The sequence below is a fragment of the Odocoileus virginianus genome, chromosome 20 (assembly GCF_023699985.2).
Source record: "Odocoileus virginianus isolate 20LAN1187 ecotype Illinois chromosome 20, Ovbor_1.2, whole genome shotgun sequence".
NCBI lineage: Eukaryota > Metazoa > Chordata > Mammalia > Artiodactyla > Cervidae > Odocoileus > Odocoileus virginianus.
Window position 1 is genome coordinate 51,912,820 of NC_069693.1, and position 26,979 is coordinate 51,939,798.

The 26,979-nt window shown below is 49.6% G+C and overlaps 1 protein-coding gene across 1 annotated transcript in view; it reads right to left on the minus strand.

The window, feature by feature from the left end:
• Nucleotides 1-23,505, minus strand: part of BCO1 (beta-carotene oxygenase 1) — a 29,449-nt gene extending 5,944 nt beyond the window's left edge. The window contains exons 1-8 of the mRNA XM_020903710.2: nt 23,254-23,505; nt 18,772-18,900; nt 16,013-16,142; nt 14,315-14,462; nt 12,668-12,815; nt 10,049-10,272; nt 7,866-8,123; nt 656-761 (exon numbers count right to left, since the gene is read on the minus strand). Of these exons, the coding sequence (XP_020759369.2) occupies nt 656-761; nt 7,866-8,123; nt 10,049-10,272; nt 12,668-12,815; nt 14,315-14,462; nt 16,013-16,142; nt 18,772-18,900; nt 23,254-23,317 (1,207 nt within the window). The 5' untranslated portion in view covers nt 23,318-23,505. The remainder of the gene's footprint in view (nt 1-655; nt 762-7,865; nt 8,124-10,048; nt 10,273-12,667; nt 12,816-14,314; nt 14,463-16,012; nt 16,143-18,771; nt 18,901-23,253) is intronic.
• Between the last annotated feature and the right edge of the window lie 3,474 nt (nt 23,506-26,979).

Sequence of the window (26,979 nt, forward strand, 5' to 3'; positions counted from 1 at the left end):
TTGCAACTGTGCAAGAGGGGGTTCTCTTTTCTCCATACCCTCTCCAGCATTTATGTTTATAGACTTTTTTTTTTTGATGATGATGGCCATTCTGACCGATGTGAGGTGATACCTCCCTGCAATTTTGATTTCCATTCCTCTAATAATGAGCGATGTTGAGCATTTTTTTGCAAACGCACAGCAGCATTTGATATAGAGAACAAGCTAGTGGTTACCAGTGAGGGGGGAGGAGGGGGTGATACAGGGGTGGGGAGAGGGAAGTACAATCTGTTGGATGTAAGACAGGCTCAAGGATGATTGTACAACATGGGGAGCCAATATAGAGACAATATTTTGGAATGACTAAGTGGAAAGGAACCTTTAAAAAGTGTATAAAAATTTAAATGCAAAATAAATGTTTTAAAAGAAAGCAAAAAACTACATGGCAGCATTCAAAAGGCCAGCCATGAAAGTTCCTGGGTCTAGAGACCACCCCAGTGCTGGGAGGGGTGTGAAGGTACATGAGAGAGAAGCGTCTCCAATACAGCTGCCTAATGTCCCACAGCCTTCCTCTCCCGCCCTGGTCCACACACAGCTGCTCTGCATTGGAAGGAGGTGTTATGCAAAGAGGACATTCACCGCTTCCTCTAAACACAGGAGAGAAGATGCGCTTTACCTTCGGAGAGCAACTCCGGCTGACAGTAGACTTGGTCATCTTTTTCCTTTAGGGCTCGTGCTCTTGTAGACGACAGTTCGATTAAATTGGAGCCCACTTCTGCATTCTGAAAGAGATCAGTTTTTCCAAATAAATTAAAACGTTGTCCAGAGCCAACACTTGCTTTATGTGCACATTTCTAAAAGATTGCTTCAGTGTCTGTCATCTTGTTTTGGCCTCCCGCTAGCCACCAGAAGCAGCTATTCTATGATTGGTGTTCTCGGTTAAAAATGAGAATTGGGGACTGGAGGTGACTCCCCGAAGAAGGCAAAGCTGGTGGGTTGTGGAAGGGGGCTCCGAAACCCTAGAACATTTCTTCTGCTCCGGGCTGCCTGATCCCTCACAGGTGAAATGGATGTACTTACAAGTGAAATGGATGTACTTATAAGTTCTTATAACTTATAAGTTCTCGCTTTTTAAATACTGTATGATTCACTTGTAAAAGGCTGCATCAGTTATTAAAAAGGTGTTTATTAAGAGTTCATAATAACATGGGAAACGCTCATGATAGAACACCAAGTGAAAAAGCAGCAGAGAAAGCTGCAGACATGGTCTGAGCTCAACCATGTTAAAAAAAGAAAAGAAATTACACTGAAAAGAGACTGGGAGAGATATGCCAAATAGTAACAGTATAGCATGCAGTGGGGTTATGGAGACTTTAATTTCTTTTTCTATGTTTTTCTAGATTTTCAGTATTTTCTCCTATGAAAAAATAGGAGAAAAACAAACAAGCAGGAAAGAAAAACAAACCTGAGATAAAAATTTCTTGGGAGAAAAAAATATCTATGAGGGACTTTGTTCAGTACTTCAACCCGGAAGAGAGACGTAACACAATTAATTAAATATCTATCGAGCAGCAGTTACTCCCTGTGTCCTCACACACTTGCCATGGTACCTTGAACAAGTTACTTGACATCTCTGAAGTCCAGTTTCCCCACCTGTATTAATGAGGTATAGCACAAGCATTGTATAAATAGCATCTGCATCTCTGAGTCATGCAAATTAAATAAAATAACCCATGCTGTTGGCTTACAAGAAGGCCAGGTTAACAGTAAGTGCTAAATAAATGTCAACTGCTGTTGATCACATAATTGTATTATTGTATTATTATTATTGCCACTACCCCTGGTGAGTGAGTTCAGGTTGGGCACTTGGGATGGGGATGAGGAACAAGATCACTGGCATCTGTGGAATTCCAGGAGGAGAATTACTGTCATGCCTGACTTCTCATTTAAACTTTTCTCGACTTTCCAAATGTCTCCAAACAAGTTTTTATTTTTTTATTTTTCAAACAAGTTTTTATATTTAAATCAATAAGTGGCAACCCACTCCAGTATTCTTGCCCGGAAAAATCCCATGGACAGAAGAGCCTGGTGAGCTATAAAGTCCATGGGGTCACAAAAGACTCGGACATGACTCGGACTCACAAGAGTCGGACATGACTTAGCGACTATCCAACAACAGCAAATTTGAACAGCAGCAGCATTTTGCTAGGAAGGCAGGACATTTACTGCATCTTAGAAGATGAATTTTGAGATGTGTTTAGTGCAATCCCAGTTAACAGAGGAGGAAACTGAGGCCCAGGGTAGGAAAGTGGCTTGCCCAAGGTCACACTAGGGGAGCAGAAGCTGGGCCCAGACCTCCACACTGTGGTTCTTCTGCTCAGAAGCAGAAGCACTGCAGGCAGCAGGCAAAGCAGGTGCAGAGGCCCTGCGGCTGGTCCGTTCCCCTCCCATAGGCCCCAGCTCCAACGTCCCTTTCCCTGACAGCTCAGTCTGCAGTGCCTCCAAGGTGTCTGTCCCACCCTGTAATTATCTCCTTTATGCACCTGGTTCCTTCTCGGATGCTATCTTCCCTGTGAAGACAGTGACCACACTTCACCCTGTGCATGGCACACAGGCAGCTCCTAGGAAGTACCTGCTGAAGGAATGCCTGAATGTATGACTTAATGAGCTTCCCTTCAGCTCTCAAGAGGCAGAACATGTGCTTTGCAGGTAGGTAGCTGTAAGAATCAAAGGGCATGGAACAGTCATCCAGCGCCGGCACATCAGGTGTCTTGTTGGGAGCAGCTCTTGTTTGCCTCCTCCTGTGCGCACAGCCTCTCAGACGGTGAGAGGCCCTGCCCGCTGCCTTGTAGTCACGAGGCAGCAGCCACGAGCCTCTTGTGCATGTCCCGGGCTTGATTCTCAGGGAGGCGGTCTGCAGACATGTTTTCTGGCTCCAGCATGAAACTGGTCAGACTGGTTGAGGCATGGACCATGAATTTTTCCACACACAGCAGTAACGAGCATGACTCTGCTGCTTTCTGTGGCCAGTGTGCTTGACTTTGGGAAGAAATTGCTCTCCAGCCAGAATTCAATAAAATCCTGCAGACTGGCTTTGAAATTCTTCAATGTGAGGGATCTCCCAGGAGAAGCAGTTAATCTCAGTCATCCCCAAAAAACACTGGCTTTGAAGTTTGGCAGTCCAGGGTGTGAAATCTGACCCTATAGGTTTCTTCATGAGCCCAAGCAGGCTTCCCCGAGACTACGTGAACTGGAGCCTGCTTGTGCCTGCTTCATCGTTTATAAAACTAGGGGCAATCTGTAACTTCTGGACAGATGGCGAGTGCAAGCGAAGGTTCCTTCGACCGGCGTCTGAGCACCGTGGTTAGGATTAAATTAAATAATGGTTGTGAAAACACCTGGTCCAGGGCCAAACCCATTGTAGTTAGTAACTTGGAATGAGACAGACAGGCATGCAAATCCTAGCTCAAATCCTACAGTGATTCTGCGATGTTGGGCAGGTTACTTTCTCTCTCATCTGTTGTCATGGGGATGACAAATAACTTTAAGCACTCTCATGCAGATTCGGTGAGGCGCATGCAGACCATCACACAACCCCACACGTTTGAGGGGGGCATGGCAATCCACTCCAGTGTTCTTGCCAGGAGAACCCCCGTGGACGGAGGAGCCTGGTGGGCCACAGTCCATGGGGTCGCACAGAGTTGGACACGATTGAAGTGACTCAGCATGCATGCAACATCTGCAGGACCCCGGATGAGCGCAGAGGCCTGCCAACCCTGTGTCCACATGTATTGAATGGTTAAGTCAAATACCATTTTATCTTCCCTTCCTTTATACACAGAGCTTCAACATGTTGTGGAACTGTGCTGTCTGGGTGAGGCAACCACCCCCAGCCACAGGTGGCTATTTAAATTTAAATCCAGTAAAATTTAAAATTCCATTCCTTGGCTTCACTGGCTGCATTCAATAGCCCAGGCATCCAGTCCAGCAGCTGCTGCGTTGGACAGAGAACATTGCTTCATCGTGACAGGCAGGTTTCTAGTGCACAGTGCTGGGTCTGGAAGGACGCATGTGAATTTAGAATTCCAGGACTCCTTGGCCTTCTGGAATGGGGTGCAGGGGAGAATGTAGGCCGGCCGGCCTCTGGGCCCAGGCTCCTCACCTCCTTTTCTTTTGGCTGCATGGAAACCCCGGCCTCCCCTGCCTCCCTCGTGGGCCTGAGGCTGACGCACCGGCAGCACTGTCTGCCCTCAGGACAGAGGCAGGCGGGGAGGCAGGTGTGGGGCGTCTGGGCAAGGACCTCAGGGATCCCAGGTTACGGCTGGGGTCGGGAACCCCGTGGGTTCCACCTTCTGGGTGGGCACCCTGTGGCCCCGGGGGTTCCTCACCCTGTGGAGAAGGGCCACTGGAGAAAAGTCAGAGCAGAGGCCCTCTGGCCGTCCAAGAGAAGAAAAGGCAGCTAGCACAGGGCCCAGCGCGAGGGCGCCCTCGAAGGACGGTGCTTCTCTTACTGTCTGAACACAAGATGAGCCAAGTCTACTGAGCCACCCCTTCGAGGTCGAAGGTGCCACCCCCACACGCTCCTGGAGGCAGCGCACGGAGCCCTGCTGGGTGAGGGCAGGGCAGCTGGCACAGACGGGCCATACCACCCAGGCCCCTGGGGGCCCAGCCCCGCCTTAGACAACCCCCACGCCACCCTAACAAAGAGGCCAAGGGTGCCCCTCCTTCCTCTGACCCCAGCTGGCCCAAATGCAGAGAATCTGGGGCAGCTGGGAGGCCTCAGACTTCTGAACACACTGCATCCACTCTAGCCCCTTCTACGTGGAAGGCACTTTCCAAGGCCTTGTGTCCTTTGAGAGACCTCACATCACCTTTCTCATTCTTTCATTTAAAATATCTAAGGGCTTCAAGAGAACCCACTGAGAGCCAGACCCTGTGATGGGTACAGGGGACAAATGGCTGACAAGACCAAGAGTCTGGGCCCCTTGGGAGCTTTCACCGGAAAAGGTGACCCAACAAGCTCATTACTCCTGAGATCAATGTGAGCAAAGAGCTGTAGGTGCCACTGGAATACACAAACCCACTGAGGGAGTCAGGACGCCAGACCTGAAGGATGACCAGGAACTAGGATCCTGGGGTGGGGGTGGGGGCTGCCAGGGAGCCATGCCCACCCCTGACCCCTCCCCTGGAGGCTCTGCCTTCACTGGACTGGTGGTCCCGGAGCCCCCAGGCCAGTCTGACCTGCGGCCGGGACAAGAATGGAGGACTCACAGAAAGAGGATGGCAGAGGGACAGCGACGTGCAAAGGCCCCAGAATGAAGGGCATTTGAGAAAAGGTGGCATCCCCTGCCCCCAAGGCCCTTCAGTAATATACTTGTGGACGGATGGAATCTGAGCTGCTGGATCTGAACACACAGGCCGTGTCTGCCTGCTCAACCTTCCCCTGTCCACATGCAGTGAAGCAAAAAGACATTCTTTAAGGGACAATAAACAGCAATTAAAAAGCATGGCTAGAGAGCTCACTTTTCTTTGCAGATAGTTCATGCAGTGCCTGTTTAAACTGTACAGGCTAAACTTCTTAATAGCGCGGTTCCAAGGAAGCAGATTGTTTCTGGAGCTTGTTAAGAGGTGACAGAATCCTGCGGTGCGGGCGTTGGGGGAGGGTGCTTCCTCCCCGAGCATCACCCCAGGCTGAGATCTGTGAGGCCGGGGGAGGGGTCGGGCCTCGGGACTCGCCCTCTGGGTGACAGCCCCCTACCCCACTGCCCCACCGTTGCACCCTGGAGCCAGGAAATGCTCCAACCGCTGCACTGTGGAACTTCCCAGAGTGGGGGGTGCAGAGGCCAGGGGCTCAGGTGGAGATTCTGTGGGACACGGCCGTTCACTCGTTAGCCCTGAATCACACCGGGAGAAAGTTAATCCCTTCTTTTCCAATCTTTCCGACCGGTCAAGGAGAGCATCTCAGTTAGGTGCCATTATACCCTTCACACTTAATACTTTCCCAGTGTTCTCTTTAAGGAAGAGATCAGGTCTTGGCAAGAGCAACAGCATCAGGCCAGCGCTCAGGACCTGTGCTTCATCACAGCACTTCATGCTCATCGCTTCCTCCTTTGGCAGCACGCAAAAGCTGGCTTTGCCCTGGATTGTGATAGGTTCCCTTCCAAATGAGTTAGGGAAAGAGTGAGTTGATTTAAATGAAAACATGATTTTGTAAATGTTAACAGAAGTGGTAGGAAATACAGTGAACATCAGAGAATACACAAGTGACTGCAGATGGGGGAAATGCTGGAGAGGAGAAAGGACCCAGCTCTGTGGTCTGACAAAGCTGGGCTCAAATGCAGGCCCCAGGGCCTCTGGCTGGGAGGGGTCTGGGGGTGGCGGAAGCCTCCCTGGGCATGTAGGAGTGTCTTCTGTTCCCTAGGCCTGCAGGGGGGCCCTGTGAGGGCTCAAGGTGACCCTCTGGGGCTCTTTCCAGGAGTTAGGTCAGCTCAGGAGATCTGCAGAGTTATACCCCTTACCAGCTCCAAGGAAGGGCTCAGAGCCAGTCTTGGCTTTGCTACCAGGCTGTGTGACCTTGGGCACGTTCCTTAACCTCTCTGAGCCTCAGTTTCTTCATCTGTAAAATGAGGCTAACGTGAGGATCTCTCCCATAGGTTTTGATTATTAAGTGAGGTAAAGAAAATAAAATGCTTAGCAACGTACCTGGTACATAGAGTGTGTTCAGATGAGCCTTCAAAATTGAATTGAACTCAATTGGGTTTCACTTAAATTAATTAAGTCATGAAGGAAGGAAGTTCTGGAGCCAGAAGCCTCTGTGGCCTTTAAAACCAAGCCCAACGCCTGGGCAGCAGCACCCTAGTTGAGGGTAATGTCTGGCCCGGTGGTCATTTTGAATGTAAGAAAGAACAGGGCTGTTCAACATCAGGGAAATGGGTAAGCCACTGGAGATGAATCTCCACCGTGGACTGTCTGGCAAATATTTAAAATGATGTCACAGAAGAATATTTAATGTCATGGGACGATGCTTAGATATATGAGGAGGACAGAAAAGCTGTACAAAAAATGTATGTACATATTCATCATGAAAAAAAGAGGCACTGATCCATGCCACAGTACTGATGACCTCTGAAAACATGCTAAGTGAAAGGAGCCAGCCACAAAAGGCTGCTTCCTGTATGATCCCGTTTATATGAAATGTCTCAAATAGGCAAACCCACAGAGATAGAAAGTAGGGCAGTGGTTACCTGGGGGTGGAGGGAATGGGGGAGGTTGATGGTTAACGGGTACAAAGTTTCTTTTGGGGGAAATGAAAATATTTTAAAATTGATTGTAGAGAAACTCTGTGAATATACTAAAAGCCATTGAGCTGTACACTTTAAATGAGTGAAGATGAGTAAATAGTATGGTACATGAGTTATATTTCATTAAAGGGGTTAAAAATTAAGCACAGTGCAATTTTTTCTCTAAAATTAAGAAATACATATTTATATGCTATATATTAACCTTAGAAAAGCAAATAATACTGTACATACTTTTGAACAGCTTTGATGTATTTATACAATATGCATATGTTATATGCATATATATCATTATACGTTAATATGTATGTATATCTTCCTATCTATTTGCCTGTCTGTCTACAGAGAGAGAGAGACTTGGGAAGCAATACAAATATATTTGCAATGGACTTATGGTGATTTTTTTCCTTTTCGTTTATCTATATTTTCTAAAATTTCTACCATGAATATGTTCAATATTTGCAAAAATAATGAAAGCATTTTCTGCCTTTCTCTAAGAACACCTCATTTTGAATTTCAATGTCGGTGAAATCAGGACCAAAGCCACTTCCCGAGTGGGCTCACTTCCCCCAGAACTCAAGCCGTTACCTTGTCCACGTGGAGGGGCAGCGCGAACCTCTTGAGGGTGGGCACGGAGGTGAGCCTGGCGTTCTCCTTGAAGTCCTTGTTCAGGTTGGCCAAGTAGAAGAGCTGGTAGAGGCTGCCGTCCTCGTAGGCGATGACGTCGAACAGGAGGCAGCCGTCCTCTTCGTAGGCGTTGACATGGTGAAACACCACCATGGGGTCCGTGTAATACTTGGTCAGCACCGGCTTCCGCGTCCTTCGGTCGACGATGTGAACGTGAGTCTGAAAGGAGACGCGGCCCAGGGCTCAGCTCCCCCTCTGCCAGCCCCACATTGCAGCACTGGGCAGGGGACGAGGCCCAGCCAACCATTCACCTGCTCGGGACCCTTAAGCAACCCTTCGCCTTTCTGAGCCTCTCTGTCCCACTCCAGGCAAACCTCACAGAAGCCATGGGGAGGAGGGAAGCTTTGCCGCACGGGGTCTCGGCCTCACCTGGAGGACCGGACCTTTCAGAAAGGCCCCTGAAAGTGCACCGTCTCCCCGACCTTCACTCGACTAAGATCCAGGTGGGCGGCAACCGGCCAGCTCCCCGGCAGTGGCCGAGTTGGGGAGGACCAGTCAGGGCCAGCCCACTCAGCTTCCGCAGGTCCCACCCATGGCCAGAGGCCCTGAAGCCCCGTCCTGGGTCCCCTCCCCTGACCCCGGCTCACTGCAGATTGTCCCAGCAACCGGGCTGCCCTGGAGGGCTGCGGTGCTGAGGGACTGGTCTAGTCAAGCTGATATCAGCTCAGTAGGCCTCCGCACACACCTCTGGGTGTCACAGGCGGTATCACTCTGGGTAGCAATTAGCCGTATCTGCAGCCCCAGTTGCTTAATCCAAGGGTGAAGGGGTGTTTTCTTTCTTTTGCCAGCTCTGGCCTAACCATCCTCCTCTGAAAGAAGGGAGGGGCAGCTCCAGCCACCTCCTCTGGCTCATCGTCTCTTTCTCTCTTTCCCCAAAATCAAGCTCTGAAGTTAAGTGGGGATGATGGGGGCTGAATGTTGTAGAGGGACAGTGGGTTTGGGAGATGAACACAGGGCGAAGTTACAGGCACTTCTTTCCCATAAACCCAATCCTGGGGTCAGCTGCAGGGACTGCTCAGAAAACTCTCCAAATGCATTCGAAGCCCTGCCAGGGCTGGGGGCTCTCACTGCGGGACTCTCTGGGGTCAGAGATCCCTGGGGGGATCCCTGCAGCCTGGAGGCCTACAGGGCTCTGATGCTTCAGGTCCTCCAGAGCAAACCCACTTCCACTGGCCCCCTGATGGCCCCCTTGCCCAGCTCATTCGTGCCACAAACACTGACACATTTTGGGGAGAACTAGAGAGATAAACTCCCCACACTTTCATGCAGTTTATAGTCCAGTGGGGGTGAAGCCAAGGGTCAGTGACCCAATGTACATGTGAGGGATAATGGCTGAGCACGAATGGGAAAATGAGGTGGGAGGTGAAGAAAGTCTGGTAGTGGGGAGGGGTCTGTGACAGACAGGAAGACCTCAGGGAAGGGGGTGGGGGTTGGCCTTAGAGCCAGACCTGCATTCATCAGGGGAGGGAGCCCGCTGGGGAAGAGCCTTCCAGGGGAAGGGGCAGAAAGTGCAGAGGCCCCGAGGCAGGAACAAGTTGGGCAGGTCTGAGATGGAGGAGGGAGCCAGAGGCTGGGCTGAGGGCGTGAAGAGGGCCTTCCCAGGCCTGTAAGAGAGGCCTGTGGGTCTGATTCTGGGGAAGACGGGGAACCAGCAGAAGGTTCTGAGCAGGGGAGGGACCTCACAGAGCTACTTTGCTCCCTCTCCTCCCTGAGAATGCAGGCATTAAAGAGGGGGCAGCCACAAAGACATCTCTGTATGGGTGCCCGAGGATGCTCGTGGAAAGGGGAGCACAAGGGTGCTGAATGGACAATGGAGGGGCCCTCTGGCGGGGCTGGATGGGGAGGCGGAGGGGACTTGGCTGCTGCTTTCTACACTCGTGTGCTGTTTGAACAGACAAGGCTGAGCTCCTTGCCCTAACTCGGGACCCCTGTGAAGGCCCACCCAGCCTCAGAAGTCTCCGGAAGGCTGGTTGGTGCCTCTGGGGACACTGCCTAGGAGCTCACTTCCTCCCCCGCTGAGCCGCACCCCGCCCCCCCACCTGCTGACCTCCAGCTGCTACTGGGGGTCCCCCGCCGGGCCTTACCTTGTCCTCCCCGTGGAAGGCCAGGCAGGAAGCCCAGCTCACGCCCCGAATGTAGGCCGTGGCCATCTTGAGGATGTCCAACTTGAAAGGCTGCTCAAGGAAAATGATGTAGTTCTCAGTGACTCCGAAGCTGTGGTAATAGCTCGGGGAGAGGAGGGAGCGGGCAGCGATGGAGCAGAAGACCTCCGTGTCCTTCAGGGGGCTCCGGCCCTCCTTCCTGCCCCCTGGAGAGAAGCCAGCCTCAGGAGCAGCGCGGGACCTGACCGCCCCCAAGGACACCACGGGGCCACTGCTCCTACAGCCCAGACTCAGCCTGCCCCGCTGCTGAGAAGAGCCTTCGAGTGAGACTGGACAGCAAACCGGGTGAGGGACTGCTGCCCGGCTGAGGCAGGGACCGGACCTTCCCCCCAGGGGGCCTGGTTTAGCATCTGAAACCACTGCCTTCCCAGGCTCAAGGCCCCAGGAACAATGGGCCCCTGGGCCAGGTGTTGCCAACTCCGGCCCGGGGCTAAGCGGCCTCCACCTGCTTCCGAAATAAAGGTTTATCTGGAGCGTGGACCACGCTGCTGCTTCCTGCAGAGCCCACGGCTGCCTTGCCTTCAGGATTCAGAGTCGAGCAGACGTGACGCAGAGCGCACAGCCGGCAAAGCCTCAAATATTTACGTTGGGGCCCTTTACGGAAAACATTTGCCAACCCCCGCTCTGGAGCAACATTCAAGCTTCCACGTGCACGCAGATCGTCTGGGGGGTCATGACAAAGTGTGGAGGCTGACTCAGCCTGTGGGGCGGAGCCCAAGGCTCTGTATTTCCGTCAGTCTCCCAGGCCATGCCTGGGGGGGAAGGCACAGCAACCCACTCGAGTGTTCGTGCCTGGAGAATCCCCATGGACAGAGCAGCCTGGCAGGATACAGTCCACGGGGACGCAAAGAGGTGGACACAACTGAGTAACAAAGCACAGCCGCACCCGGGCCCTGGGCTGGCTTCCCAGGGCTCAGCTTTGACATGTGGCTGAGGACCATCGTCTGACATGCATTTCACGGAGTTTCTATGAATTCCTCTTGGCATTGTCTGTTCTGAGACACCTACGGGTGTCTATAGTAGGTGCCTATATTGATGTGACAGACTGTGACAGTCAAGGTCGGCTGTATGATTCCCATTTTACAGATGGGAAACTGAGGCTTGGCGGGACAGCCAAAGGCACAGGGTTAAGCCAAGAAGACACAGTCCCCTCAGCCTGGCCACCTCCTCTGTTCTTTGGAGAGAAGGGAGGGAACTGAAGGAAACACTGCAGGCATGCGAGCACCTCGCCCGGCACCCAGCACGAAGGTGCTCAGGACTGCTCGGTCTTATTCCTCTGCAAGGATGAGTCACCCGCTGGCCAAGAGGCCTCCCCACCCAGGCCTGGGGCTGGGTTATAATGAGTTACACACAAGCGTCCCTACCTGTCTTGTGGCCACCTGTGTACACTGGAAACAGCTGCCTGGTGGGAGGGAGGCTGTCGGGTTGTGGGTGTAGGTCTTTTCTTCACTAAACAAATGGGACACACAGCAAACGGGAAGGAAAGGCACCCTGGCCTGGGAGGCAGGAAGCAGGTGTGAATCCTGGTGAAGCACCAGCCTGGAGCAGGTGCGGAGGGTACCTGCTCTGAGCCGTGGGGATGTCACCCGATCCCCTGGGGCTCCTGGTCCTCAGGAAAATGAGGTGGCAAACTCAAATGGCTAGCCTACACTCAGGTGTGACATTCTAGAATCCTGAGGCGGACCTGTATCCCTTTATTGGCTCAATGAACGGGGGTTCCATTTAACAAGAGCACTCACTGTACTGTGTGACCCAAGGACTCCCATCTGCCAGTGGAGCCTGGGATTTGCTGGACGGGGGCCGCTCTACAGAGTGGTAAGGGAGGGGCCCACAGTGATCCTGGATGGAAACCAGTCTTCCTAAACCAGAAGGTCTAGCTGAGCACCCTCGCAGTCCTGCACCGTCCCCGGAGCCGCGCAGCCGCCCTCAGAGGCCTGGTCTCCCGGGTGTGGTGCCAAGAGGGTCCTGCCCAAATAAGGGCTAGGAGTCCTGCCCTTCTCCCCAGCAGGAACGTGCAATCACAACTGGCTTGGGCGCCGTTCCAGGCTCCCGGGCCCGAGTGAAAAATGTCTAGAAGACCCAGAGAACAGGGCGGAATACAGAGTTAATGCCCGCAGGCCTGAGCTCCCTGAACAACCCAGGGAGCCTGCCTTTTGGGGCTGGATGAGAGACAGCAGCACAGCCCTGACAGATGCAGGTTTGTCAGAAAACTAAAAAATGAACGAATGAAAGGAAGGATGGATGATGGATGGATGGATGACGACATCAGTGGATAGGTTGATAAATAAATGATTAACGGATAAATTAATGAACAGGAATAGAAAGAAAAGGAGGTTGGAAGAGCAAAGGGATTCACGTCTTCCAAAAGGAAGGGTAGCATCATCCCTTTTCTCCTAAAGGAGAAAAGCGAGTCCATGGTCCTCTGAGTTATCGATGTGGGCAAGTATCAGGTTGAGTGTTGTGCCATGAACCAAAACCAGAGCTCTTCCCAAAGGGCCACCCTTGGTGTTCACGCCTCATCGCAGCCCCAGAATGCCCCACCTGGGAGTGTGGCAGGGATCTTAAAGATCACATATTTTGTCTTCCCCTTGTCCACGATGGACGTGCCAACGTTGAGAACGTTTCCAGCAGTGTCATAGTGAGGATGTGATGTTGCCAGATTTACAGCCACGTATTTACGATAGTCAACCTGCAAAACATGATGGTCAGCTGCTTTTAAAACCGGGAGAGGGTGAAGTCCCGCAAAGAACTGACCGACTCCAGGTTCAGGGAGATGACAGCTATTTTTGCATGTCTCCCAACCTGAAAATAAGGCAGACATTGCCTTTAAAGGAGATGCTTCCTCTTGTGACCTGATGTAACCCCGTGGGGGCTCCCACAGCACATAGGCTGCAGGGGGCTTGGTGAGCTTGTGTGTTCTCTGATAGTTGTTCCTCTCTGGCCCCGCCGGTGGCCTCGGTGTGGAAACCCGATGCCTCACCACAGACAGCTCCAAGTAACAACGTGGGCAGTCCTAATCCTGGCCCTGGTGAAGTCATTCAAATCCTCCCCTTTTGTATCCCACAGAGGCATAAATCCCCAGGCCTCTCTCCTAGGGTTATTCTGGGAACGGAGAGGTTACAAAAAGCATCTGGTCAAAGGGAAACACTGACTAACGACCTCAGTAACGATCCCGACTCCAAACAGGCCACAACCATAGAATGATGGGGTGGCCAGGGAACCAGCCGTCTGCCCTTCCTCTCCTAGAACAGCACAACCTCTGGACAAAAGTCAGGCGCTACCTCCTTCTCACCTAGTGATTCCTCTCTGCAGCTTTGTGGAAAGCGCTCCTCAGTTGGACCTATGCTGCCTAGCTTCAGAGGAGCCGGATGTGATTTTATGGCTAAGAAAAGCACTCCCTCTAACAGAGTGTTAAGATGTATTGCAAAGACATCAAGGCTTTGAACAGCCAGCTGGAGAAAACTGAAAGTGGGTCTACTGATCTTCAAGAAAGTATAGACATGCTTCTGCCCAGGAAAGGCATCCGCTTGGGCACTGGCTTTTGCACCCATGCTCTGTGCCTAATGCCTCCCTTTTCAGGGCTGCTGGGAGTCCTGGACAGCCCAGCACTGCCATTCGTTCCAATTCCCATTGAGGGGCCACTCAGTGCCGAGGACTGTCGACACTGTTAGGGGTCAAACTGGATCTTCCCAAAAGGCAAGTTGAAGCCAGTCCTAACCGCTCATGTCTATATTTTGGAAATAGGGTTAAAATGAGGTCATTCTGGAATAGGGTGGGTGATTTATATCTTTACAAGAGATTGGAACGAGGCATCTGTAAACCAAGGGGCGGCCACCAGAAGCAGGAAGAGGCAAAGAAGTTTCCTCCCCTAGAAGCTGCAGAGAGAACAGGGCCTGCCAGCACCTGATTTCAGACTTCCAGCCTTCAGAACTGTGAGGGAATACATTGCTGCTGACCTAAGCCACCTAGTTTGTGTTCCTTTGTCATGGGAGTGCTAAGAACAAATTTAGACACAGAGATGACAGGACAGAGTCCTGCCATCAGGAAGCTTAGAATCTAGTGCTAAGATGCCCAAGACAAGGGGATCAGAGGGGGGCTCTTCTCTGAGGGCCTGCAGCCTCCTGACCTCCCCACAGAGGGTCCATTCCTTAAGTCAGGCACTGAGGCTGCTTGTAGATTCACTGATACCTTCTCCAGGGTTTCCAGGGTCTGGGGGTTGATTTTCCTGATGTAATTGGTCTCTGTGGTCGCGTAGAAGTCTTCTCCACACCTCATGATGTTGATCAGACAGTTGTCTGTGAAATCGGGGATGGTGTGGGACAGGTAGGAGAAAGCTCTGGGGAGGAAAGCAAGTCAGCGGGTCAACCACTTGTCCACTCAGCTGGAAGGTTCTACTGCAGATGGCTTTAGTTTGCCTACCACTTAAAACACTCTGGTTCAACTAAGGCAGGGAAAATGCTGCGTCATAACTGGTCACTTGAGGAATCTAACAGTCCAGAGATCGAGTTAACCCAAAACACCACCACATCCAATCAGCTAAGAAGGGAGTCAGCTGGGACAACAGGCTGCCCACTGAGCCCTCCCAGCTCCCCAAATCCAAAGGTCTCCCCCACCAGAGCCATCAAGAGCTGGTGGACTGTTCTCAAGTATTTTAAGAAGCTCTAGAGAAATCATACACATACCCATAATGGCTCCCCCGAAACTAGAAAAGCAGTTGATCTCTGCTTTGAGAAGGAATGAGAGTCCACCCTCGTTACCTCAACTTTGTCCAAGAAATTCGTTTCTTTGAAAAAGGAAAGGAAGCCGAGTTAAGAACTGATCATTGATTAGAAGGCAAACTCAAAGCAGGAAGTCTTGGCCCCGTGTACTGGTGAGTGCTCCCCCTCCTGGCAATCCGTGTAACAGCAAGGATGCCGCACGGGCTGCGGTTCTCAAGTCCTTCCGTCCCGCGGCCCCCTTGCTCCCCCAGCGTCTGCAATGGGTGCTGCCAGCCTGCTGTTTGCCGGACCCCCAGCGCTGGAAGCTGGGACTGGAGAGATGACGTCAGTTCTGGAGAAGCAGAAACCAGCTTCCCTCTCCAGGCCAGTCTACCTCTAAGACATTTCACAACCCTTCTATGCCTAAAGAGTATCAGAAAGGAGATGACGACCGCTGCCCTGATTCCCTGGCCAAAAATTCAAAACGTGCAAGGCATTCATACACATCACAACCCAGATGATTTTAAATGTATACAACTGAAAATCTCCCCCATCCTTCCTCCCGTTGGTCCCCCACCTCGCCCATGCCTTCTCCCAGGCTTTCTGCACATTGAAAAACAAACCTAGATATCCCCCTGCCTTATAGCACAAATTACAGCATATTATATGCTCTTTCTACACTTTACTTTGTTTTCCTTTTTCCCCACTTAGCAGTATATCCTGGAAATCTCCATTCAGTACATAGAGAGCGTCCTCAGTGCTTTTTATATCTGCCTGGTGTTTTCCTGTATAGTGTTACTGAGATTTATTTAACACTCTTCTGTTAATGATCACCTGAGTTATTTTCAGTTCCTTATCATAACAAATCATTCAGCCATGAATAACCTTGTACATTTGTCATTTCAGACACAAGCAAGCACCTCTCTGGACTGAAGGGAATGTGCATTTGTAATTTTGATAGGTGATTTCAAAGTGCTCTCCCACCAGCCATGTGGGAGAACATCTGACAATCTGCCAGATGCTCTTTGCCTCGCCTGCTATCAGTGATCCAAAAGTACGTAGCCTGCGTGGTCAAAGGCCATCACAGGAAGTTTTCCATCCACCCTAAACACACCGTCAGAGCAAACGCTGGTTGTCTCGACCGTCAAGGATATCAGAAAGCGGGACTAGATACAAAACGGACAGTTACTTGGAAAATATGTTTTTGCAGGGGTCTGGATAGGCCATTGTTCCAAATTCTGACACCACAATCCTGTTTGCTTCGATATTGGCAGTGTAGGTATCACTTCTCAGGTATTTGCTCCTGTAGTAGACTTCGCCTGAAAGAGAAGCAGCAGAATCATCCCAGGCTTATTTGAAACTTATCTGAACTTCTTTCCGCCATGCTAGGGATGTGACAGGAGGGGGGGGGGGCGGGTGGCTTACTGAGACCGTCCCTTTAATGCGTGTGCTGGATACAAGCAGTGGTGTGAACTCTCACATACATTTCAGCAAGGTTGACTCACAACAGTTCGGCAAGGTAAGTATTCCTAGTCCCAGCTCCATCTATGTATGAGGAAACTGAGGCTCAGCAATGTTCCATCGCCTTGTCCAGCGTCACTCAGAGGCCTGCCGGCCCAGGCCATTGACCATGCTTTCCACTATGTTGGAATCCCTCCAGGTAAGGTCCAGGTTTGGAGGACTGATACAGAAGGCCCCATACTCAGGCTGGCTTTCCCGAGGGCCCAGTTCAGTTCTGGGAGCCTTACATTAACAATTTAGCCCCTGGAGTAACATTTTTTAAATTGAAATAAACATGGTTTTATTTTTAATTATTAATGGTACAGAAGACTTTTTGCTCTAACTAAAATTATTTTCCAAATCTCTAAAAGATTTTAGGAGCTCTAGGGGAGAGTCTAGGAGCTGCCTGTTTTTCTTGGCTCTTGACTGTGTCACTCTGATCTCTGATTCCCTTGCCACAGCTTTTCAAAGCCCTTGAAAGATGAGTGGAATTGAACCACAAATCGGGGAGGTGGGGCTAGGAAAGAGGGCGAGGTGTTCCCAGTCAGTCTCCCCAGAGAGTCTGTAAGTCAAGACCTGGGGTTGGGGAGCACAGCCTCCTGTAAGGGCGGAGTCAGCACTGGCTGAAGCACCAGTTAGGTGCTTGAGAGCAGCAGGAATGAGATGAGGCTGGGGGACCCGTGGGGACCCCACCAGATCTTCAGGGCTGTGACTACTTAGGCCTGGGACCTTCATTTTGGAGGATAATTTGAAATCTCTAGAATTTGGTGTGTGTTTTTTTTGCCATTAATTAGCACATGACATTATGTTGACTTTTCATATTCCTTCACCTATACTTCCATGGTTGGTACAATTATAATATGCCAAAAAGTGGGGCCTAACTGACAGCTCATTCCCATCAGAGAAATGCCCATCACATATCCACTGTCACAATGATGGGCTTCAAGGAGAGACTGCCTCTTAGGAAACTCTTGCCCAGGGATTGACATCTATACACTACTATATATAAAGTCGATAACTAATAAGGACTTACTGTACAGCACAGGGAACTCTACCCAATACTCTGTTATAGCCTATATGGGAAAAGAATCTAAAAAAAGAGCTGTTCAGTCGCTCAGCTGTGTCCAACTCTCTTTCGACCCCATGCCTGGAGCATGCCAGCAGGCTCCTCTGTCCATGGGATTCTCCTGGCAAGAGTACTGGAGTGGGTTACCATGTCCTTCTCCAAGAAGAAAGAGTGGATACACGTATGTGTATAACTGATTCACTTTGCTGTACACTTGAAACTAACACAGCCTTGTAAATCAACTATAATTTTAAAAAAAAGTCTCTGTGACTGACTCTTGGAATTCACGTTTGAATCCTTATGGGATGATGACTTTGTTTCTTATTGGAAAATAATCAAATCTATCGCTAAGGGGGACCTGGGTTGACTCATCTCCATGTGCTTTTTAAAAAATTTTAATTTTTAAAGAATTTTAGACTAAAAGAAAAAAGTCCTCCTGTATACCCTTCCCCATCTCCACTTGGCCTTTATTATTGAAATCTTTGTTAATGTGTGAAAGCATTATCTTCTAGTGGCCTCTGCTGAGGGTTATGAGTCATTTTTCTGTCTTTTGTTTTCTTATTCCAGTTCTTTTCTTCCTGATTTGGCACTAATTTCTGTTCTTCATGCTAACTGTGCCCTAGAACCACCTGGTTTTAAAGATCACGGAAGCCTGAGCCGCACCACAGCAGTATGCTTGAGGTCGTCTGGGAACACAGAAGCTCTATCCTTACCCTTCGAGCCCTGGGCAGGGTCTCAGGATGCACAGCTTAAATGAGCCTCCTGGGGGATTCTGATGCAGGAACCCACAGACCACCTTTTGAGAAGTACTGGCTTTATGTTACCTACAAATCAGAGGGCCCTGATGGCCTTATGCGTGCCCTCTTACATTGTGTATAGAGTACTTAATGTTTTTGTTTGTATCTCCACTGTCAGACGCAGCGGAGGCTTTGAGAGCCCTAGAGAGGAGAGGAGAGACCAGGCCAGCCTGTGCTGCGCCAACACGTGCCACCTGACCGACCATCTCAGAGAAGAACAGAAACAGCTGCTTCCCTCTGAGAGTGAAGTTTTAGTCTGAAACCCACGGGAAACTTTTAGGGGCTTCCCAGGTGGCTCAGGGGTAAAGGCTCCACCTGCAATGCAGGAGCCACAGGAGATGCGGGTTGGATCCCTGGGTCTGGGAGATCCCCTGGAAGAGGAAATGGTAACCCACTCCAGTATTCTTGCCTGGAAAATCCCATGGATAGAGGATCCTGGTGGGTTTCCGTGCATGGGATCACAAAAGAGTCGGACATGCTTTAACAACTAAACCAGAAGAGAATTAAAACTTGTGTGTTGCTTGAAGCTACTCCATCTGTGGTCATTTGTTACAGCACCCATGGCAAACCATGTGGTGCTCTTACCGTTTCTGATTGTGAAGCTGTGGAGCAAGGCCAGGCCATCGAACCAGTGGTTGTATCTGGTCTCACCCACTGTGTGCATCCCAGGCCCATTGCGGAGCAGGGTTCCCTGCAGCCAGGCTGGAATCTTGCCTGATGAGAGAAAGGATGTTTAGTTTCCAGCTCTGCACCTGAACCAAAAAGCTCAAAGAAGTGGCCATACAGCCCCTGTGCCACTCACTGCATCTGTTCACTTCCAGAAAGGATGTGCCTGGCTTTGTGTGGGTGCTGAGGATGCCGAGATGAACAGACAGTATCTCAACTTTCAAGTGGGGCTTTCCAGGTGGCACTAGTGGGAAAGAACCCGCCTGTCAGTGCAGGAGACATAAGAGACACGGGCTCTATCCCTGGGTTGGGAAGATCGCCTGGAGGAGGGCATGGCAACCCACTGCAGTATTCTTGCCTGGAGAATCCCACAGAGGAGCCTGGCAGGTTACAGTCCATGGAGACACAAAGAGCTGGACACGACTGAGCACCCACGCACACTGCTTCCAAGGAACTCCCCATCCATTAAGAGACAAAGACAAAGGGAAATACCCAAAACACTCTGAGATAAAGGCAATGCAACAGACTCAACAAGGGTGCTGGGTGGAGCAGAACTCCACTCCAAGGTGGGGTGAGAGCAGGAGGGTGAGGAACACTTCCTGGAGGAGGTGACCTGGTTGAGTTTTGAGGGAGAGTTGGTGTTTGCCTTGCAAAGGCATGAGGAAAGAACATTCTAGAGCTGTGCTGTCCCATGTAGGGGAACTGTGTACTGGAAACTTGGCTAGTCCCAACGGAAAGGTACAGTAATTGTGAAACGCACACCAGATTCCAGAGACTTAGTATGAAAAAGAAATGTAATACATCTCATTAGCAATTTAAAAACATTAGTTATACGTTGAACTGATACCATTTTGGATATGTGGCATTAAGTGGAAAACACTATTAAAATTAATGTCCTCTGTATCTTTGTACGTTTTTGTACGGGGCTACTAGAGAATTTTAAATTATACACGAGGCAGGCATTCCATGGCTGTTGGGACTGTGGGGCAGGTGCTGTCGGTGCCCTGCCCACGTGCCGCTTTCTCCTCTCCCAGAAGGCTGCTTTCTGCAGATGCCTAAAGCTCTTCACCCGAGGGCTTTGTTCTCACTGTGGAGCAGCTCTGCACACGCGTGGGCAAGCCAGAACCACGTTGGAGAGTTAATGCCCCTGGAAGCTGCTCTCACCCGACGATAGATGGGTGCTGTGGGTCCAAGGCCACCACTTCTTGTCCTCCGTGGACACAATGTGAGGCATGGTTTATACTTTGCTTGGAGGATCCAGCTCCAATGACTCCTGGTGGTCAATGGCTTGAAAACGCCTCCTTTGCTGCCTTCCCAGTGTTTCTTGGAAAGCACTTCCCAAATAAATGACTTACTCCTGAATTCTTAGCTCTGGAGAAACCTGAACCCAGAGACCAGAAGTGTGCAAGCTGTTTAGTAAGAGCTGGCCTGTAACTTTCAAGTGAGGGTATAGCAAGTATTGAGGTTGCAGGGTTAAGTAGGGCCAAGAGGCCAAGGTCAATAAGACCATACCTAGCTTTGATTTGGTGCTTAGGAGAAAGGGACACTTTTGATGGATGTGGGAATAATAGGATTAATTTTTTTTTGCAATTTTAAAAATTGAGATAAAATTCACATAACATAAATCCATCATTTCAAAGTATACAATTCAGGGTATTTTTTTTTTTTTTTTAGTATATTTACAATGTTGTGCAACCATACCAGTAACCCAAGAGCATTTTCATCACCCCCAAAAGAATCCCAGTGCCCATTAGCAGTTAATCCGCATATGCCATCCAGCCCCTAGCAACCCCTAATCCACGTTCTGTCTCTAAGGACCTACCTCTTCTCATACAAATGGAATGTGATTGGATTTGGGGTACCAAAAGTTATTTCTGGCTATGGTGTGGACTGTGGGTGGGAGGAGAAGCTAGAGAGAGGTGGGAAGACCTGAGAGAGGAGGAAGATAGTAGCAGTGGGACAGAGAGAAACGGATAAAACAAAGGGACTTAGAGTTTGACTAATTGTAGGGAAACGGGAGGGGAACACTGAAAAAGTGCCAGCCGAGTCTCTTGCCTTGGGTGTGACTATTCACAGCGACCTGGGACACAGGAGGAGGAGCAGGTTGAGGCAGAGCAGGGAAAGATGAATCTGAGCTTATAAGTAAAGCCCTAGATGTAAAAAGAAGAACATCTGTGCTGTGCCGAGTCACTCAGTCATGCCCATCTCTTTGCAACCCCATGAACTGTGGCCCACCAGGCTCCTCTGTCCATGGGGATTCTCCAGGCAAGAATACTGGAGTGGGTAGACTATCCCTTCTCCGGGGGATCTTCCTGACTCAGGAACCGAACCAGGGTCTCCTGCATTGCAGGTGGATTCTTTGCCTGCTGAGCTACCAGGGAAGCCCCAAGAAGGACGTTTACTGAGCACGATGTGCTGTAGTAGATTAAATCATGTAGTCATTGCAGCAGCCCCATGTGGTAGATGCGTGCTGACTCCATTAGCCACACGAGGAAACTGAGTCCGGAAATGCTCACGTGCCTTGTAAAGGAAGGCTCAGAGTCACAAATGCACTGCGGATGTGAGGCCAGAGCCTTGGCCTGGCCTCCCTGGACAGATGCGGCCACACAGCAGCGTGCGCGGCGAGCGGCCTGCAAGCAGACCCTGACCCGTAGATTAGACGTGACCCTGCGGGGAGGCCGGCCCCTGCTGGCTGCCTGGCCTGGGGCAAGTCTCTGCTTCTCCCGGGCCCCCAGTCTCACACCCGTCGAGGGAGGAGACCCAGTTTACAGCGGTGGCCCCCCACCTGCACGCAGCCAGAGGGCTCTGAAAACACACATTTCTGGGCTCCACCCCTGGGTATCTGACTCAGAGGGTCTGAAGCGGGCCCAGGAGTTTGAGATTCCAACGGGAGCCTGGGGAGCGCTCGTGCTGCAGGGCTGGGGACCCTCCTTTGAAAACAACTGACTTAGAGCTAGAGGTTCATTCGGCGTCTCGGGTCCTGGGATTCTTGTTCTCTAAAGTTTCCAAGTATTGACACGCAGTCACTAAACATGAGTTGTAAAGGGAGTATAGTGGCGAATGCCCACCATACCCCAGAGCATACAATGGTGGGTATCACAGATCCACATTCTTTAAGAATAAAAAGTTATAGTAAGTGTACATTTGTGTTTTGAAAAGGTATTTATATATAAAGTCTACCTATCAATAGATTAATCTATCTTTGTACTATCTTATGGGTTTCCCCAGTGGCTCAGTGGGAAAGAATCCGCCTGCAATGCAGGAGACTTGGGTTCAATCCCTGGGTTGGGAAGATCTCCTGGAGGAGGGCAGGGCAACCCACTCCAGTATTCTTGCCTGGGGAATCCCATGGACAGAGGAGCCTGGTGGGCTACCGTCCATATAGTTACAAAGGGTCAGACACAGCTGAAGCGACAGAGCATGCATGCATATACTATCTATATTGATGTTTCTTTTAAAAACTTAAAATAGACTCAAATATTAATAATCCTTAAGAGACAGAAGAAATATAGCTGATTTTTATTTCCCTCTGGGTTCTCATTTGCACTTCCAAGTTTTATACCTGTGTAATATACATATACATATAGATTGCACATTACCTCTGTAATCAGAAAAATATACATAGATGCTATTTCTTTCTTCCAAAAGCCTTCCGAGGCAATTTGGCTGCTGTAAAGCTCCAATGTGACTTGCCTCTCACAGGGCACTGCTGTCTTGTCCTTGTGAAAACTGCCCGTTTGTCCCAAACAGTGGTGTGGCTGAGCTGACTCCCTTCCCTATTCTCAGCACAGCTCCTGGGACCCGCAGTGCAGACCACTCTCTGCCTTGTAGAGTCTAAACAAGATGATCCCAGGAAAGTGGCCATGCAGAAGAGGAGGAGAAAGCTATGAAAGGAGGGTTCGTGTGGCAGCTCCCACCCTGGAACTGTCTCATCTGCTCTGCAGTGCTTGCACCCTGAAACCGCACATTTGAGGAAATTTCATCCGGCTCTGCGGTGCCCCTCCACACTGTGCATGCACAGGAATGGGCGTTCGCACGTGCTTCTCATATCATTTTGAAATTAATTTAGGATGCACCCACTTTTACAAATACAACACCCTGGGGGTGGAGCACAGTTTGCAGAATAATCCCACTGGTTATGAGCCAACAGCAGTAGTCCTGGGACTTTTCTCCTGGAAGTAGTGAGAATCACTGACTCCCCTTGAAAACTGAGTTATAATGCATAAAAGCACACCGAGATTTTCACAGGGAATATGCCTAGAATATGGATCATGTCTCCTCTGTTTATGGTTTTCCAGATTTTCCAAAAATGATTTACAATGAGCATTACTTTTATAAGCAGGAAAAAAAAAAGTGTACATCTAAACATATAAGTGCCCGTGGTTCATACAAAACGCTCACCTGTTACTCGGGCCCTCACAGGCTCCAGTTGCTCCTTCTTATTTCTGCCAAATATAATTTCCATCGTGCTGCTGACAGTGAACAGATGCTCGTCCGTGTTGGGGGCTGCTCTCGGCCCTCCCTGTCTTCCCTCCCTGCAGCTTCCTTTAGTCTCCTTCCTTCACATGGCACTGGCTTCTCCCCGTGCTGTCTCTTCTTGGAGGGCCTGGGATCTCTTCCTGCGCAGAGAGAAGCTGTGCTGGCGTGACTTGTGTTTGGTCAAAGGTCAGTTCCCCGGCCCTGTGTCGCAGCTAATCTTTAATCCTCCGATTACGTCCCCAGCTCTCCCTTTCCACTTCCACTTTTGGCTGAACCAAAAACAAACAAACAACTTTCTTGATGGGTTTAAACTGGTGGGATGGGGGGAAGGATAAATTGGAAGATTGGGATTGATACACACTAATACATATAAAATAGATAAATAACAAGAGCTTCTGTATAGCATAGGAAACTCTACTCAATACTCTATAATGGCCTATATGGGAGAGAATCTAAAAGAGTGGCTATATTGTATAGGTATAACTGATTCATTTTGCTGTACGCCTGAAATTAACATAACACTATGTTATGCTACTGCATCAGTCGCTATGTTGTGTCCAGTTCTTTTGGGACCCCATGGACTCCTCTGTGTATGGGATTTCCCAGGCAAGAATACTGGAGTGTGTTGCCATTTCCTTCTCCAGGGGATCCTCCTGACCCAGGGATCAAACCCACATCTCCTGCATTAGCAGGTGGGTTCTTTATCAGTGAGCCATCAGGGAAGCCCCAAATCAACTATACTACAATAAAAAATGGAAAACAACAACAACAACAACTAGCAAGATCATTTAGGGAAAACTGTTTTATTTTATTTTGACTAAAGGTCTCTGAGTCTCCTCACCACCACTCCCAGCAAGAAAAAAAAACATCATATGTAAAGAGCAACTTAATTATATTTCTTTTTTTTTGAAGAAGTAAACATAAAATGTTTCATGCACCCTTTTAAACAATAAATACTAGGAACCAAAAACTGTACTCAGGAACTGTAAGGGGCAGTATTGAAGGTTCCTCTGCATTTCTGAATCTCAAGGTGATGCTATCACTGGAAATCCACATTCACATTGCTATGAATGTTGGATGATAAGTTACTGACCTCACCTTCACTTATGTTGCTTTGAGAAAGAACCAACTGTTCCCTCTCTGGATGGAGTGAGAAAAGTGAGAGGTGCTGGCCTTTGTACAACCAGCTGGGTCTAGCAGTGTCAGGGCTGGGTCCAGACTGTCTCAGGATCGCAGAGCTCAGCTCTGAGAGCAGCCTGGCCTGGCTTTGCTCCACCGTGGCCACACGTTCCAATCACCTGGTTGGGAGCTTTAGCAGTGTCCATGCTGGGCCCCACTCCAGGCCCACCCAGAGTCTCTGAAGGTGCAGGCCAGCCCTCAGGAGTCTTGCAACTTCTTCAGAAGATTCTCACTTGTGCAGCAGGTGCTAAGAAACTCTGGACCAAGGAAAGATGCTACCCGTTTCCAGTGATGCTAGATTCACGTTCCTCCCTTTTCTGTGTCTGGGGTACGTTATGTACCCTCTTGGGGCCTCCATTTCCTTATCTGTAAATTGATATAGTGATATCAAAATCTCAAAGAGTCAAGAGTCTAGCAAAAGCCCCTGTCCCCCAGTCAATGTGGAGGTCCTTTCTTCCCCACTGTCTCTGAAGGAATTTCTGTTTGACCCACATTTTCCATTCAGCCCCACAATAACTTGTCAGTTTATTCTGCTGTCTGGTTTAAACATGTGTATCCATGTCAGAGTTATTTATTCCTAGGTTGTGAAAGCTGAGTTCCTGTGAGGATTAAAGGAGAATGTCTGGCATACACTGAGCATTTGGGAAAAAATTACACTACCAAAGGCGGCAGCTCTGGTGCAGAAGTAAAGAGCTCGGGGCTTATGGGGATCAGAAGACCTGGGCTTTAAGATTTAAAAATTGTAACTCGTCACATGACCCCTCTGAACCTCACTTTATTCTGCCAAAAGGGTTGGCAATGCCCGAGTCATGGGGTTTGTTGAGAGGATCAGACTGAAGCTATAAAGTGAAAACATGACCATGTTCTCCTTGTCCATTTTGTATATTCAGAAAAGCAATGGGCCCCATCCATGGAGAATATTTTCTGAGTCAAGCACTTGGTGAAGCACTCTGCATGTACTGGCGTGCTCTGGCCTTATATAATCCTGTGACATGGCTGTTCTTAGCAGCGTTTGGGGGATGAGAAAACTCAGAGAAGACAATAAGGTTGCCTTGGATCACACAGCTACTAAGAGATAGAAGCAAAACCAGGAAGTCTGACAATTTCACACAGCTCCGATGAGTGAGGGATGTTTGCTAGGTTTCTACTGAACAAAGTAATGGGTGGAGGACCCCAAGAGGGCCAGTCTTGGGTTGATATGTTAGCCTCACTATATACAGAACTCGGAAGAACCCCAGCAAGCTCTCTTCATTCAGGTTCCAACTGTTCCTCAGGGCAAAGTCATGGTGAAACAAAGGATTTCTTACAATGGTGATAATAACTTGATCGTTACAATAGATCTCCATATTCATTATCTAGAGCTGCCATCACAAAGTAGCACAGAAGGTAATTTTCTTACTGTTCTGGAGGCTGGGAACTCCATAATCCAGGTGTCGGCAGGGTTGATTTCTTCTGAGATGTCTTCTTGGCTTGTAGACAGTCTTCTCCATGTGTCCTCACACGGTCATCCCTCTGGATGTGTGCATCCCCCCAGTGTCTCTGTGCGTCCACTTTTCCTCTTAAAAGGACACCAGTCAGTTTGGATGAGGGCCTGCCCCAATGGCCTCATTTTACATTAATCACCTCTCAAAGGTCCCACCTCCAACACTGTCACATTCTGAGGGGCTAGGGGTTGGGACTTCAACATATGGAATGGGGAGGGGCACAGTTGAGCCCACCACAACATCATGAAGGCACAATGACAAGTTAATACAGGATGTGTTGGCTGAAAGTGATGGAACATCTACTGACACACCAAAGACATGCATTTATCTCGGATATCAAGTCACCTGGGGGGCTCGGGGGCTCGGAAGCTCACCTGGGTCATCTTGCCAGGCTCCCACCTCCCACACTGCCTCCTCAGGGGTTAGTTTTTTACTCTTGGGCTTGCTCAGTTTTGCTCATGAACAACTGCCTTCCCTCCAGGAATCATGTCCTTGCAGAATAACTACAAAGGTAAGTAGATAAAATGGGGACATAGCAGGCTTTTTTTTTTTTTTTTACACTTGCCTCTCTTTTTGTGCTAGAGAAAACTCTTTCCCATAATCCCCTGAGCAGATTTTTCTTAGTCTCAGTGGTTGAACAGTGTCACATGGCCTCCCTGCATTGCCAGTCCCTGGCAAGGAGGAACAGCAGTGACCCGAGTTCCTTAAATCCATCAAAACTCACCCCTGAGGAGCATGTTGCCACCTGAACCATACCAGGATTCCATCAGCAAGGAAAAAGGAGGGAATGGCTTGTGACAGGCAACACACAGTGTTGGCTGCAGGCAGTACAATGTTCATGCATCCTCAAATTCACATTTCCTTAGCACCAACTACGGGCTGAAAATGCAGCAGCGGGTCAAACAGGAAGACTATTCTGTGCCTTCTTGGAACTTACACTGACTACATGCCAAATTCTGAGGATACAGAAGTGATTAGTGAGAGT